At 39.6% G+C, this 13,212-nt stretch overlaps 1 protein-coding gene across 4 annotated transcripts in view; it reads left to right on the top strand.

Moving 5' to 3' along the window:
• Nucleotides 1-13,212, top strand: part of PRMT3 (protein arginine methyltransferase 3) — a 63,942-nt gene that overhangs the window by 16,170 nt on the left and 34,560 nt on the right. For all 4 annotated transcript variants that reach the window (XR_005106489.1, XM_037402237.1, XM_037402239.1 and 1 more), the window contains 2 exons: nucleotides 2,307-2,428; nucleotides 6,885-6,984. Coding sequence is in view for 3 of the 4 variants with exons in the window: in XM_037402237.1 (XP_037258134.1) it covers nucleotides 2,307-2,428; nucleotides 6,885-6,984 (222 nt within the window). In the remaining variant the exon portion in view is untranslated. The remainder of the gene's footprint in view (nucleotides 1-2,306; nucleotides 2,429-6,884; nucleotides 6,985-13,212) is intronic.

Genomic DNA, 13,212 nt, shown 5'->3' with positions numbered 1-13,212 from the left:
TGCCTTGAAACATTTTCTAAGATGGGGTTATAATTCTCAAGTATGGGGTTGATTACTGAGTGATGCTGCCTGTGGAAAAAAAAATTCATGACATGAAAGCTGTGAGGACAGGTTTTAGCACAGCATCCAGCGTTGTAAGGAGAGACGGTGAAATAAGTTTTCCTTTCTAATAATTGATTTTTATGATTAGTACTTCTGACTCAATGTTCTTGTTATCTTACAAGTGTTCTAGTAAATTGTGCTTACTCTGTTGTTTAGGTTTGTGGTGTGAGAAAGGAAGTCTGTCTTTCCAGTTCTGATTCTGTTAATGCTTGAATGCTATGCAGGATATGAGTGAATGTACTTAATGCTTAGGGATTTTATTTTGATTTTTCTGGTTTCAGAACATTTTTGGGTTTAGTGCTTAGAATATTTTAATGCCATTAGTAAAGCTTAATTATATGAAGTGGAAGTCTTAACAGTAAGATGATCTGGCCAGTGCAACAAAATGCATCCTCAGCAGATGTGCAGGTGATGCAAAACTGGGAAGAGTGCACAACCACCATGTGGTTGTGCTGCCATTCAGCAGGACCTCCACAGGCTGGAGAAATGGGCCAACGGGGCTGCTGTGCGGAGGGCTTGGGGCAGTCAAAGGGCAATGCAGAACCCTGCAGAGGGGAGGGAAGAACAACCCCGCGCACCCACAGAGGCTGAGGGCCTGCTGCCTGGCAAGCAGCTTTGCAGAGAAGAATTTGGGGGTCTGGTCAACACCAGGCGTTGACCACGAGCCAGCAGCATGCACTGCTGTGGCAAAGGCAGCCAACCAGCTTCCTGGGCTGGGTTGGGAAGAAGGCTTGTCATCAGCAAGTCAAGAGAGATGCACCCTCTCTTGTCCCCCAGGGAGATGACTTCTAGGGTGCTGTGCCCAATCCTGGGTACCCCAGTACGAGTCCAGTGAAAGACCACAAAGGTGATGAAGGGACTGGAGCATTTGTGATACAGGGAGAGGCTGAAAGAGATGGGGTGGTTTTGTCTGGGGAAGAGAAGGCTCAGGGGACATCATCTCGGGGTGTGTACCTGCCTGGTGGTGGTGGGGAGGACAGGAGGTGGAGCCAGACTGTTCTCAGTGGCTCGCAGGGACTGGACAAGAAGTGACAGGCACAGGATGAACTCCAGGCAGTTGCCTTTGAAGATGAGTAAACGCTGTTTTTTTTACTGTGAGGGCAGTGGCGCAGTGGCATAGGTTGCCCGGAGAGTCTGTAGCCCTGGACGTACTCAGAAGCCATTTGGACGTGGTCCTGAGCAACTGGCTTCAGTGGACCCTGCTTTGAGCAGGGGGTTGGACTAAGTGGTCTCCAGAGGTCCTGTTCAACCTCAACAATTCTGTGTTTATGTGAAAACATACAATATGAAACTCATAGCCTGAAAATCTACTGTAACACGTTCAAGATTAAAAGTGTCTGGTTTTAAGCTGTTGAGAAGTTTCCAGCAGTTAGAAGAAATATTAATGATATTGAGGCCTGAACAAGGCTACTTTGTAAAATCTCTGCTTTATGAACACTGCTGGCAGCTCAACTCCACTTGTTAATATATTTGGTACTATTTCTTAAGCGCTGTGCATTTTTAAACTTTCCTGTCTTCCTACAGTAGCTAATATGTTAATATGTGAGATGTCATAACCAAGCATTCGCATGAGTCTTGTTGCTATGTTGGGTGTACTTTTTTCAAGCATAGTGATGAAGTTCAGTCTTTTTTCATGGAAACTTGGGGATCCCATCTTCTTGGATTTTTTTTTTTTTCTTCGTCCTATTTTGATTATAAATGGTGTTGGGCAGAAGATATTTCCAGATGTTAAAACTGTGCCAGTTACCATTTTGGAATTCAGTCATTTTGAGCCATAGCCATTTGGAGGGACTGTGGCCATTTCCAGCGGAGGATTCCTGGATAAGTTTCAGAATAGACTGTTAATGAGAAACTGCAGTTAGAGTATGTTTTTTCAGTGCTAAATTCAGTTATTAGTGATTCAGTAAGTTAAATTGCTAAGGTTACAATTTCCTGTTTCTCCTATTCATGTAACTTCTTAGTTGTTGCCCAAATAATTGCTTGTAATATTCACTGAATTAATCTGCAGCTGGAGCTAGTCTGTTTTGTTGTCTACCTGTGAAAAGTAGTCGAGGGTGTGGAGTTAGAACTGCGGTTTGACTTGAATATCTTTGAATATGCAACCATTTGTTGTATATGGTATCTCACTGTAGCAGCAGAACAAGTAGAAAAATCCTAGCAAGGGGAATAAGGTGTTTATTTTTACCTCTGTGTATTTGTTTCAGGTGGTTTTGGATGTTGGCTGTGGAACGGGAATACTCTCCATGTTTGCTGCCAAAGCAGGTGCAAAGAAAGTGATTGGAGTAGACCAATCCGAAATTGTCTATCAGGCCATGGACATCATTAGGTAAGAAAAGTTTCCAGGGAAGTATGGTAAATGTTGCTGTAAAAAGTTATTAAAATGCTGTTAGTAGTTAACGATCCCCTATCACATAGTATGTGTTTCATTGAAGTCCTTCTTTGTCCTAAGAATTAACACAAGTTTTGATGTGCACTAAAGCTGTTTGCTCCTCTGGTAGGGGTAATTAAAACAGGGCTGTAGTTAAGGCAGGATGTTTCTCAGACCTTCCTCCTAATGTTAGCACAGGGCCACTGCTGCCTGGCTGCAGAGGTTCTAACTGACTGCTGCCAGTCTGGTTTCCATTCTTGCACTTTAAAGTCAGTACTGATAAAATTGTAAGTTTTCAGACAACAAACAGGAGAGTTGAGACGTGTTCCAAAAGGATGTAAGAAGCTTTTCCTGGCAGCACTATTTTGAATTAAAGAAACATTCCAATTTAGATAAACCTGATAAAAGTTGTTTAATTGTGTGTATATATAGTTGTTTAATTTTCTATTTCTGTATAGGAATTTTAAATAACAATACAATTTCTAGAATTTAATATTCTATGTTAACTTAAAATTAATTTTATAGTAAGTATTTTGCAGAAGTATAGAAATTAGGACTATAGAAAGAGACATTTTATTTTTAGAGAAAAATGTTCTGTTTAACTTCTACTCAATTCATCTAAAAGCAGATACATTTTAGATCTTGTTGGAACTGTTTTAAACAAAGGTTTGTCATGCTTCAGTTTTTACCAATTTTAGCACATAAAAAGGAGACATGTAATGCAGCTTTCTTTGGCAATCAGACCCTGTAACTATGTGGTATTTTAGTTTCAACTTGTGGAAAACTGTTCTTTAGTAAGGTTCTCTGTACATTGGTATGTTTAAGGAATAGTAAATGTATATTACCCCGCGTTTTGTTCCTTTAGAAATCTACTGACTTCTGGTTTTCATGCTAGTTGGAAAGTGATTACCATTGCACTGCAGTATTTTTCCTGCAGGTAGGGGTGGTGGGAAGCAAACCAACCAAAAGAAAAACTACCAAACCACAAACCCAAGAAGAGCACGCGTACAGATACGTGCACAGTCTGCAGAGTCACTGAGAACAGTTGTTTCCAGGAGAACTGCAAAGATGTGTCATGCCATGTAAACCATCATGGAGTAGTACAGGATCCTGGGGGAGTGTGGGGAGTGTCTGGTCTAGTGCTCCTTATCAGAGCAGAATCAGCTGCAATGAGTGGCCTAGGGCTTGACTAGTCAAGTTCTGAACACTGCACTTCTGTCTGAATTTCTCTGGAAAATGTCCTGCTAGACTAGCCTCACTCTTATTTTTGAAATATCGAATTGTAGCGTCCATTGTTTCAGTTTCTCTGTTGTCTGTCATCCAGTCCCTGTGATACAAGGTAAGAGCTTGGCTCAGTCATCTCTTCACCCCTCTGCTAGACAGAGGTAGGCGTCAGAAACCCATCCCTTCTTGAAGCTGAACAAACCCAGTTCTCTCAGCTTCTCGCCGTATGTCATCTGCCCCAGTCCCCCATCATCTCGGCGGCCCCTTCACCAGACTTGCTCTGGTGGTATGTCAGTCTCTCTTCTTCTTGTATCTTGTCAACTGACAACTCTCTTGTCAGCTGGGGAGCCCACAACTGGATGCCATACTCACAGTTTTGCGAGTGTCACATGGAGAGGGAAAATGACTTCCCTTGACCTGCTGCTACCCTCCTGCATATGTGACGCAGTAGGCAGTTGGCCACTTTTGCTACAAGGGCCTGCTGCTGACTTCTGTCAACTTGTTCACCAACCCCTGGGTCAGGGCAGGTTGGGGAACAGCAAGCGGAGCTGATGGCTGACCAGCAGGAACCACTGGCTTCCTGGGGTTATTCCATCTGACACACAGGTCTTCACTTTTATCTTTGCTGGATCTCTGAGTTTCCATCAGCTCATATCTGCAGTCTGAGGTCCCTCTACACAACAGCCCTACCCTCTGGCATATCAACTGGACCCCCCTAGTTCAGCATAATCCACAGGCTTGTTGAGGGTGCATTCTGTCCCATCAGGTCACAAATAAAGGTGTTAATTAGTATCAGAGCTATATTGAACCCTGAAGGATGCTGCTGGTACCCGGCTACCAGTTACACTCTGTACTCGTCCTCTCACCTCTTCAACCTCATGGTCTAGACAGCTCTCTACCTGTCAAATAAATTTATCCACTCCACATTTCACTAATTTACCTATAGGGGTATTAAGGAAGACTGTGAGTATATGTAAAAATGAAACAACGGCATCTGAAAAGGTAAAAAGGATTTCTTAGCATGAGGTAGGAGAAATGCAGGTATAAATGTGTACTGTTGATTGCACCGTTTTGTAGGAGCAACGGTGGAAAAGAAAGTCCAGGTAGATACTGAGGAACTTGGGAGCGACAGTTTATATGCAGACTTAAGTTGCACAGAAATAAGGTTGTCTAGGCAGAATTTTTAGGTTAGATACCACTTTGCCCGTTGGAGACGCAACACTGCACACTTGGATGCTGTAAAATTATTCTGTTAAACAAATGCCTGTTTCAGGAAAGTACAGTGTTAAACAGTAGATGCAACTGAAACTAAAATGCTGTTATGGCACAAGAAATCATTCTCTAAAGAACCTTTCCTGAGAGACCTTGACATCTTCAGAGTGGTTACAAATGTGAAATAGTGTTTTATTTCGGATGTACTAGGATGACAAACATAGTTCATATCTTTCAACAAGTGCACAAAGTCCTTTATGTGTTATTTATACTTGGAGGAGGATAGAAGTATCAGCCAACATGTATTACCTTTGATGAGGAGAAGGGCAGGCCTTTAAGAAAAACAACAAATCAAAACTGTTAAACTCTTAAGAGTGACGAATTGCCACTTGAAGTACACTGAACCGTCAGTAAGGCTACACGTTTATAGGTACCTTCTGCTATAACGCGTTCAATTCACACTGAAGTCTTCGGTTCACCTCAAAGCAATATATATTTGTCTTGTTAAACCTACTTTTCCTGAAGGAATAAAGCTGACAAACTTGTAATGGAGTAACAGATATTTATTGGAATACTAAGCAGCATTGTGTAGCCTAACAATGACTGCTGCAGTGTGCTTCCACCTGTGACTCAAGCATGCGCTCAAGAGCTTTTGTCCCTCCCAGAGTTCAGGTTCATTTCTAGCATGCTAATTACTGGAAACAGTGGAATCCATGTGTGTAAGTAAATTGGAATAAGTGGCCTGAATGACATATTTCTTTCCCAAGGTTACATAGTAAACTCATTTTTAATTAAACACTTGCTTTCTCATTTTCTTACTGTGAATAGCTGCTCATAAAATTTCTAGTGCAGTAACTAGCTTGATTTTTGTTATTCATTACTGTTATGCTAGAACAGAAATTTGAAGAATACTTCCTAAATAGTATCTCAGCAGTTTTTCCTGCAATCAGTAAACTAGATTGGTTGGTTTGTGTTTTTTATACCTTTCCAACAGCCAACATGTTCAAGTAACCTTTTGACCTTTCCCTCTCTTCATTCTGATTGTTCTCCCATTGTCTTTTAGATAGATTTTTTTTTTTTTAATGTGATTACTTGTGTGCATTGAAAGCCAGACAGAATGTAAGAGTAAGATATCAGGATAGGAAGGGAGGGGACAGAGATAAGAACTGCAGTGGAAAGATAAATTTCTTTGGTGGGAATGCTTTTCTGCCCTCTATAAGAATAGTTATCCTAATAATGGTATGTGCAAGAAAAACTGAAAACTGCTATGTTTCAAGCATTTACCTATTCAGGAATTTCACTGTCGTGCAGTTTTTCTTTCAAAAACTAGTCACGTCACAGTACTTTCCTCCTTACACAGGATGGTTATACTGTTACTTGCGTATGGGGTAATACCTGGTTACTGCAGTTATTAACCATTGCAGATGATTTTGGCCAAAATCACAGTAATAATCACATTCCCCCTGATCTAGGGGGAATGTTTGTTCTCAGTGACTTTGCAGCTAGTGTTGTTAAATAAAAAAACAAGTCGTGCAAAACAGCTTTGTAAGGAAGTTTATTTCCATTGCTCTCCTAGTGTGATGAGTAGGCTCTAATCACTATAGACTTGTGCTTCAGGGGTCAAAGAAGGAGAACTGAGAGCAAGCAACTCTGAGTAAAGAGGAGCGTCATTTTAAATTGTCCTCGTCTCTGTTTTCCTGGTTTCTGAAGCTTTACATATGTGCATGCACAGCGCGTTGGAGGTACACAGATCTATTCTCCTCCGTCTTTGCCTGGCACTTGATCTGCTCCAATTTTTGGCTACTCAGAAGCATTCCCTTTGAAGTATAACTGAGAAGAGGAATATTACATTGTAGTGCTTTCTTGATAAGTTAAAAAAGTTATTGGGGGTAAGAATGCAAAATAAAGACATCAGTATATTTCTCTTGACAGCATAAATCAGAAATATAAACTAATTTATTTATGTTGTGACTTGCAGATTAAATAAACTTGAAAATATCATTACATTGGTCAAAGGAAGAATTGAAGAAGTAGATCTGCCTTTGGAAAAAGTGGATGTAATTATATCTGAATGGATGGTAAGGTGCACGAATGTTCTTTTCAAGACAGTTATATTCAGGAAAAAAATGTGTTGTTTCATTAGAAAAATTATTCTTTAAACAATGCTATTTTTTTAACCAAAAAGCTATCGTGCTTGCAACAGTGTCTTTGACAATGTGGGAGATGGGATGACAGTCCTGATTTATGTGGTACCGGGGTACAATTCCTGAGCCGCCTTGTTCATGCTCTTTCAAGTCAAGGTACTCTAAGTGCAGTTGAGCTGTTTTGGGTACAGCAGTAAGTTTCTGTTACGTAGTTATTATGCAAATCCACAGATGTACTCTATTACTCAGTAAAGCTTTTGTAGCTGCTCAGGTGAAAGTAATGGAGAAATACTGTCTTAGTCATCTAGCTAGATGATTCTGATAAGTAGAATACCCATAGTCTGCAAAGGCAGCTAAAGACTATCCTGACTGTGCAGAAAAGACGATAAGGAGGTGAAGAGCACACCAGGAAATCAGCAAAAATGTGTAGAGCTTGAAAACAGTGTTACTGTTCATTGCAGCTTTTTAGTGTAAGAATAAAATAGCTGATATGAAAAGTATGTAATAAAGATGATACCCAGCAGGAAATGCAGTGTGTAAATGAGCCATTTTCTGGAATCCATTGGATTTCAGCTGTTGGCCTGTTACCTTTCTTTCATGTGCTGGCTGATGACTGTCACACAGTTGTGCTTGCTACCTGCCGCTGATCCTAATAAAGAAATCCGTGTGACAGACCCAGTGCCAGGCTGAACTTCGTAAGAACTGAGGAAGTCTGTTCCTTGTCAAAAATGTGGTAGGAAACACCCCTTGTGACTTCTTTGTGGACTTCTGTTCAGTCTCCTCGTATCTCAGACCTTCAAAAAACATTTCGAAGTACAGGTTTTCTTCATGTTAGTTCCCGCTGTTTGCACTTAAAGAAAAATTCTTTTGCCCTTCAAATTTCAGATCAATAATGAAAACTTTGAATATAAGTTACTTGTTCTGGGTTTTTTGGTGGTGGTTGGTTTTTTGGTTGTGGTGTATTTTTTACAAACTGTGGCTATTCTGCTATATCCAAGGGCCTTTGGGAGAGAGGTCACATGGTCACAATGGATCCGTATGTATCTAACTGGTTTCCAGGTAAAGGTGGAAATAAATTGTTTGGGTTTCTGTGTGGGTTTTTTTGTATTACATACTTCAGTGAGCTGGAAATCTGCAAAAGGTTTTCCTCCACTGCTGTAATGAACGCTGTTTGAAGCATGAGCTTAATTTAGAGTTGACGTCACTAGTTTCAAGGAAGGTTTAAGCCATTGGCTTAAACTAGCAGTTTAAAACCAGTGCGTTATGGTTGGTGATTTGTGAGAGTGTCATGACTTCACTAGAGAAGTAATTATAGTTCTTTCAGGGAATCTTCTGATCAGTTGCCTAATATGTGCGCCACGAATAATGTTCCCAAAATCACTTGTCTCATTTTGGAGTCTGGGATTTGGTTTTAAAAGCAACTTGGGCACTTGAGAGCTTAAGTCATGTTGTAAATCAGTGCCTCTAAGGTGAAGTAAAAGATTTTGAAAAGCAGCTCTTTTAAGAAACAAAGTATTGAACTTTCCGTGTTTCCCATTTGTGTGCTAAAAAAGGTAAATACCTTTTAATGTCATAATTATATAGCCATGTGCATTCCACTTAATTAGGTATTCTAAATATTTAGGAATGTTAGCATTTTTATAGGTTGCTGCAATACAGAGATAAAGAGGACAATGCTGTGGAAGATTGATAGCCGAACAGTGTACGCACTGTTCAACACTGTCCAAAAAGGAACATTATGTTGCCTCGATGCAAATGAAGATTCTTCTTTGTCTGGCTGGCTTGTGTGAATTTGCTTTTTATTTTCCTTCACTACGTGATACTGACCAGTGTGAAATCTTTTGTTAATATGTGAATGTAAGTGCTTGAAAACGTTGCAAATGCGAAGCATGAGAGCAAAAAGATATTAAATATATGCCAGTTTTCAGCTCTTCATTTAGAGAATCTGTATGGACTAGCAGGAAAACTATCATGGGAACTGTTTTTTCCAGTAACAAAAATATGAGAAGTTGCTGTTCTGTTCAGAAAACAAGCTGCTTTTAGACTAGTAAACATTAAACCCTTTTGTGGAGCCATAGCGTTGTTTTGCTTGGTACAAAACAGTGCTTAAGACCAGTATGCTGTAAGCTTTTTTTTTTTTTGAGCTGTGACTGGAGCATTAGAAAATTTAAAAACAAGCCTGAGGCAGCAGAGGAAAAATACTGCACCCCCAGGAACATTTCTAGAACAGTCTTTCGTGAGAAAGATGTTACATAAAACAGGGTATTGTAGAAGGTGGTGTTGCGTTATAAGCATCTCCACCATAATGGTTTCTGATGATCATTCTCTTCATTGTGTAAGTGACCTATGACTTCCACAAACTGCTTGCTGTTCCTTCTTCTTTCATTTCTAAATTTGTTCCCTTAAAATATGCAAAAATGGGAGAAGCATCCTAAATATTACATGGTGAGTAGGGGTGTGTGAGTGTGTGTGTATATATCTCAAACAATATTTCAAATGTGTATTTGCCATCTACTTAAATTCATCTGGATCTGGTTTTGCCAAATTGTAGGTTTAGAGGCTGAGTGATGAGCAACTTCAGTGGCTTTATTTAAGCCTATGAAAGAAATAAACAGTGATCTTGCTTTTAATAAAGAGACTAAATGCATTGTTTGTGACATCTGAAGTATGCGTGTTTGACATAGTTAAAATCAGACCATAAGCCAGTGTCCAAAAGGCAGAGTGCTGAAGACTGAGGGTCTGTCAGGCTACTGAAGACCCAGAAAAAAACATCTGTGCAGACCTTTTCAGTCTGAAGCCAGCTATGCATTCCTTTAAGCAAAACTGGTCAAGTATGCAGCCTGGCACAAGAAGCTCGTGTGCTGTGAACCAGGAGCACAAGGGAGAACAGGCGGACTGAGGAGCCGCTTCCCCAATAAACCACATTGTCTTAAGAAATAACGCAAGAATAGCCAAGTAATAACTGTTCTGCTAACCAAACTGATTCTGTAAGTAGGAAGTCTTGCAGTCCTTGGACAATCATAGAATGGTTTGGGTTGGAAGGGACCTTTAAAGATCAGCACGTTCCAGCCCCCTGCCAGGGGCAGGGACACCCCCCACCAGCCCAGGCTGCTCCCAGCTCCATCCAGCCTGGCCTTGAGCACTGCCAGGGATGGGGCACCCACAGCTGCTCTGGGCAGCCTCTGCCAGTGTCCCACCACCCTCACAGGGAAGAAGTTCTGCCATATATCTCATTTAAACCTACAAGGCTATTTAAATGTAAGAATGGGTGAATTGCATCAAGATCTCAGTGCTGGTCTTGGTTTTGCAGAGGTTTCCCTGCCCAGGATCAGGTGATACTCTGTAGCGGGGCTGTAAGCTTCTGGTGACCCAGCCTACTTGGTGGCCTGGAGCTCTGATGTGTGGAACTTCCCAAAGCCTTAATTTGTGAAACTACAAACTATTAGTGGTTATGGGTACCAACCTCTAGCTTTTTTTTTTTTCTTTTTTTTTTACTTCTCTGCTTGTACCACAGGGCACTTAAAAGCAGATCTCTTAGCTTCTTATTTGAACCGTAGACTTAGATGAATTATGTTTCTAAGCAAAGGTACATTTAGTTGAGTATTTGTATACACTGCCTAGTGGCAATCTGATGCAAATCATTTCTGAACACACATCAGTGATTTGCTTTCACCTTGGTGTAATGACTGAAGACACTTGTCAGTTGGTGGCTTGATCTGAAAATGGTTTGCAAATTCTCAAATTTCATTGCAAGCTCAGAATTTTGACTTGAATGTGCTGCTGTTTGTACAGGTGGTGGGAAACTTTTTGAGTTGTATACACCATAGACTTGCTGTCAGTCAGGATCACATTTGTGTGTTCTCCCTAGCAATACTGAATTTTAAGAAAGGATGATGTTTTACTGTAAACACAGTAATTTTATATACAGTATATTTGTTTGAAATAAGCTGCTATGTGAAGTGCTAGTTTTTCGTTAAATTGGATGTTGGGCAGGAAAAGATTTACTGTGAACATACAAAGGTGGTTGTATGATTGCACATGGATTTTTAGTAGTGTAATTGTAAACGCCACAGGTTACTTATTGAAAGGGTGAATGCAGAAAGAAACAAAATGCATCTAACGTTTTTCCGGAATGTTCTTATGCAGCTGTGTCTGTGTGCAGATCTTTTTTCTCTCTGTACATTTTTACTTATAGCTAAGACTATAAAGCTAGATGTTAAGGATTATATTCACTTGAAAAATATCCGCATTTCTTGTTTATAAGTGGTTTTACTGCGGGAGGTGATTGTCTGAGATGGCTGTCTCAAATACAGTGTTAGAGTACAGTGTGTTCTCATAAATTGTGGTTTATGCAGTGCTTTATGATACTGAATATGCAATAGAGCTTTTCACAAGGAAAAACTGGTCAAGAGATGGACTCTCAAATTAAAATAAACCAAGGACAGAATCCAGTGCTCCTGTCTAACTGTATCGTTGCTCAGGTAGCCAGTATTTTTCCTCCCTCCCCTTGTCTTTTTTTTTTTTTTTTTTTTTTGTTAGATGATCTTGAAGTGATACCAGGGTAGGCTATGAATGGAGATGTTCAGGATTTAGGGAAAAGAAATAGGAAGTGAGCATGTCAGAAACCCTGGAAACCATCTTTTCTCTCCTTCCTCCTTCCCCTATTCCTTCGACGGCTCTACAGTGATGGTGCTGCTTTAACACTTGCTAGTCTCTCTGTAATCTTAATATTCTCTATTGTTCCTATTAGGAAGAGGAGATACAGTAATACAAGTTTCTATACCTATAATAGAGTAATTATTTATACTTCTACATAAGAATCGAGCTTTTTTTTTTTGTGTGGTTAATGTTGTGTAAAGAACATACTATATAGCTGAATGCTTTAACTTCTTCACAGAAAAATGGTTTTTATAAAGGAATATTATTTCCTTGCATGACTTTTTAATTTTTTTGCCAACACTAATAATGAGTATTTGCTTTCTGCTGTTCAGATCTTCCCATTTTGTGTTCTCAGTCACCTTATACTTGTTTAAGGACACAACAGGGTGTGCATAATAACAAAATCAAGCTGTGTTTTTGAAATGTGTGGGCTTGCTCTGTCAGTAATGAATTATTTCCTTTTTCTTTAAAATTGAATCATACATGAGAGATCTGCACGGAGACTGACTTTAGCGTGAGGGAAATGGTGCTGCAGCAGAGCATGCAGAGGACTTTATATGTAGCTGCTGCTTCTCACTTAAAGGCACCACAGGTTTTGGGGGGATTTTCTCAAGTAAAAGTAATTTTTCACAAAATAGGGGCTACATCAGTTTTGTGCATCTGCTTGTGCATCAAGATTACATTTTATTGTTTTTTAAATTAGAATACGCTGTCCAGTCTTTTACATAAGTTCTTACAAGTCAGGCTTCTTTTACTCTGTAGTCCAGTAGAAACCTTGTAGTTAGAAACTTCAGTTTAAGAAAATAATGTACCAAAAAAAGTCCACTCTTTGGGCCACTGACTTCATAGCTGCCTTTGATTGATCAAATATTCAGTGTTGGGCCTTAGGAATCTGGAGTACCAGACCAGGTTCAGTTATGTTACAGAAAATAATAAAATATCTATTTAATAGAAGGCTTAATCTCTTTTTCTCCATGAAAAATATCATGATGAATACTGAAGCACTAATGTTCAAAGAGCTTCCTATACTTACATTTTGATCAATTGGTAAAATATTTTTATGTAGATTTGAATTAAAATGAAAATAAATATTGGAGTACTGTTGTATTTGAGTACCAGAGGAAAACGAAACAATGCAGGATATTAAGCTGTCAGACTTCTGTGAGCCTTTTACAATTCTGTTACAAACACAAAATAAAAATATAAGGGATATATAAGAATTGTAGTGATATTCACATTCTTCTGGATTCAGATTTGTCAGTGTGCTCATGCATTTTTGATAGCTGAATTCTTGCCAGACATGACGTAGGACAGACGTATGCTTGAACAGAGTTAACTCAATAGGGCTGTGTGTTTCTGCTGTGTATTTCTGTTCCTGCCCAAATCTGTTTTATATGTCTTTTTGTCATTAGCTGGAGAGCAACCAATTTGTTTCAGCTTTGAAAATACAAAAATAAGAAACTTGACGTTCATTTTGAGAAAGAAATGTCCAGCTTCTTAGTT

The sequence above is a fragment of the Falco rusticolus genome, chromosome 10, assembly GCF_015220075.1.
Source record: "Falco rusticolus isolate bFalRus1 chromosome 10, bFalRus1.pri, whole genome shotgun sequence".
NCBI classification, from domain to species: Eukaryota; Metazoa; Chordata; class Aves; order Falconiformes; family Falconidae; genus Falco; species Falco rusticolus.
This window is presented reverse-complemented; position numbering and strand designations above follow the sequence as displayed.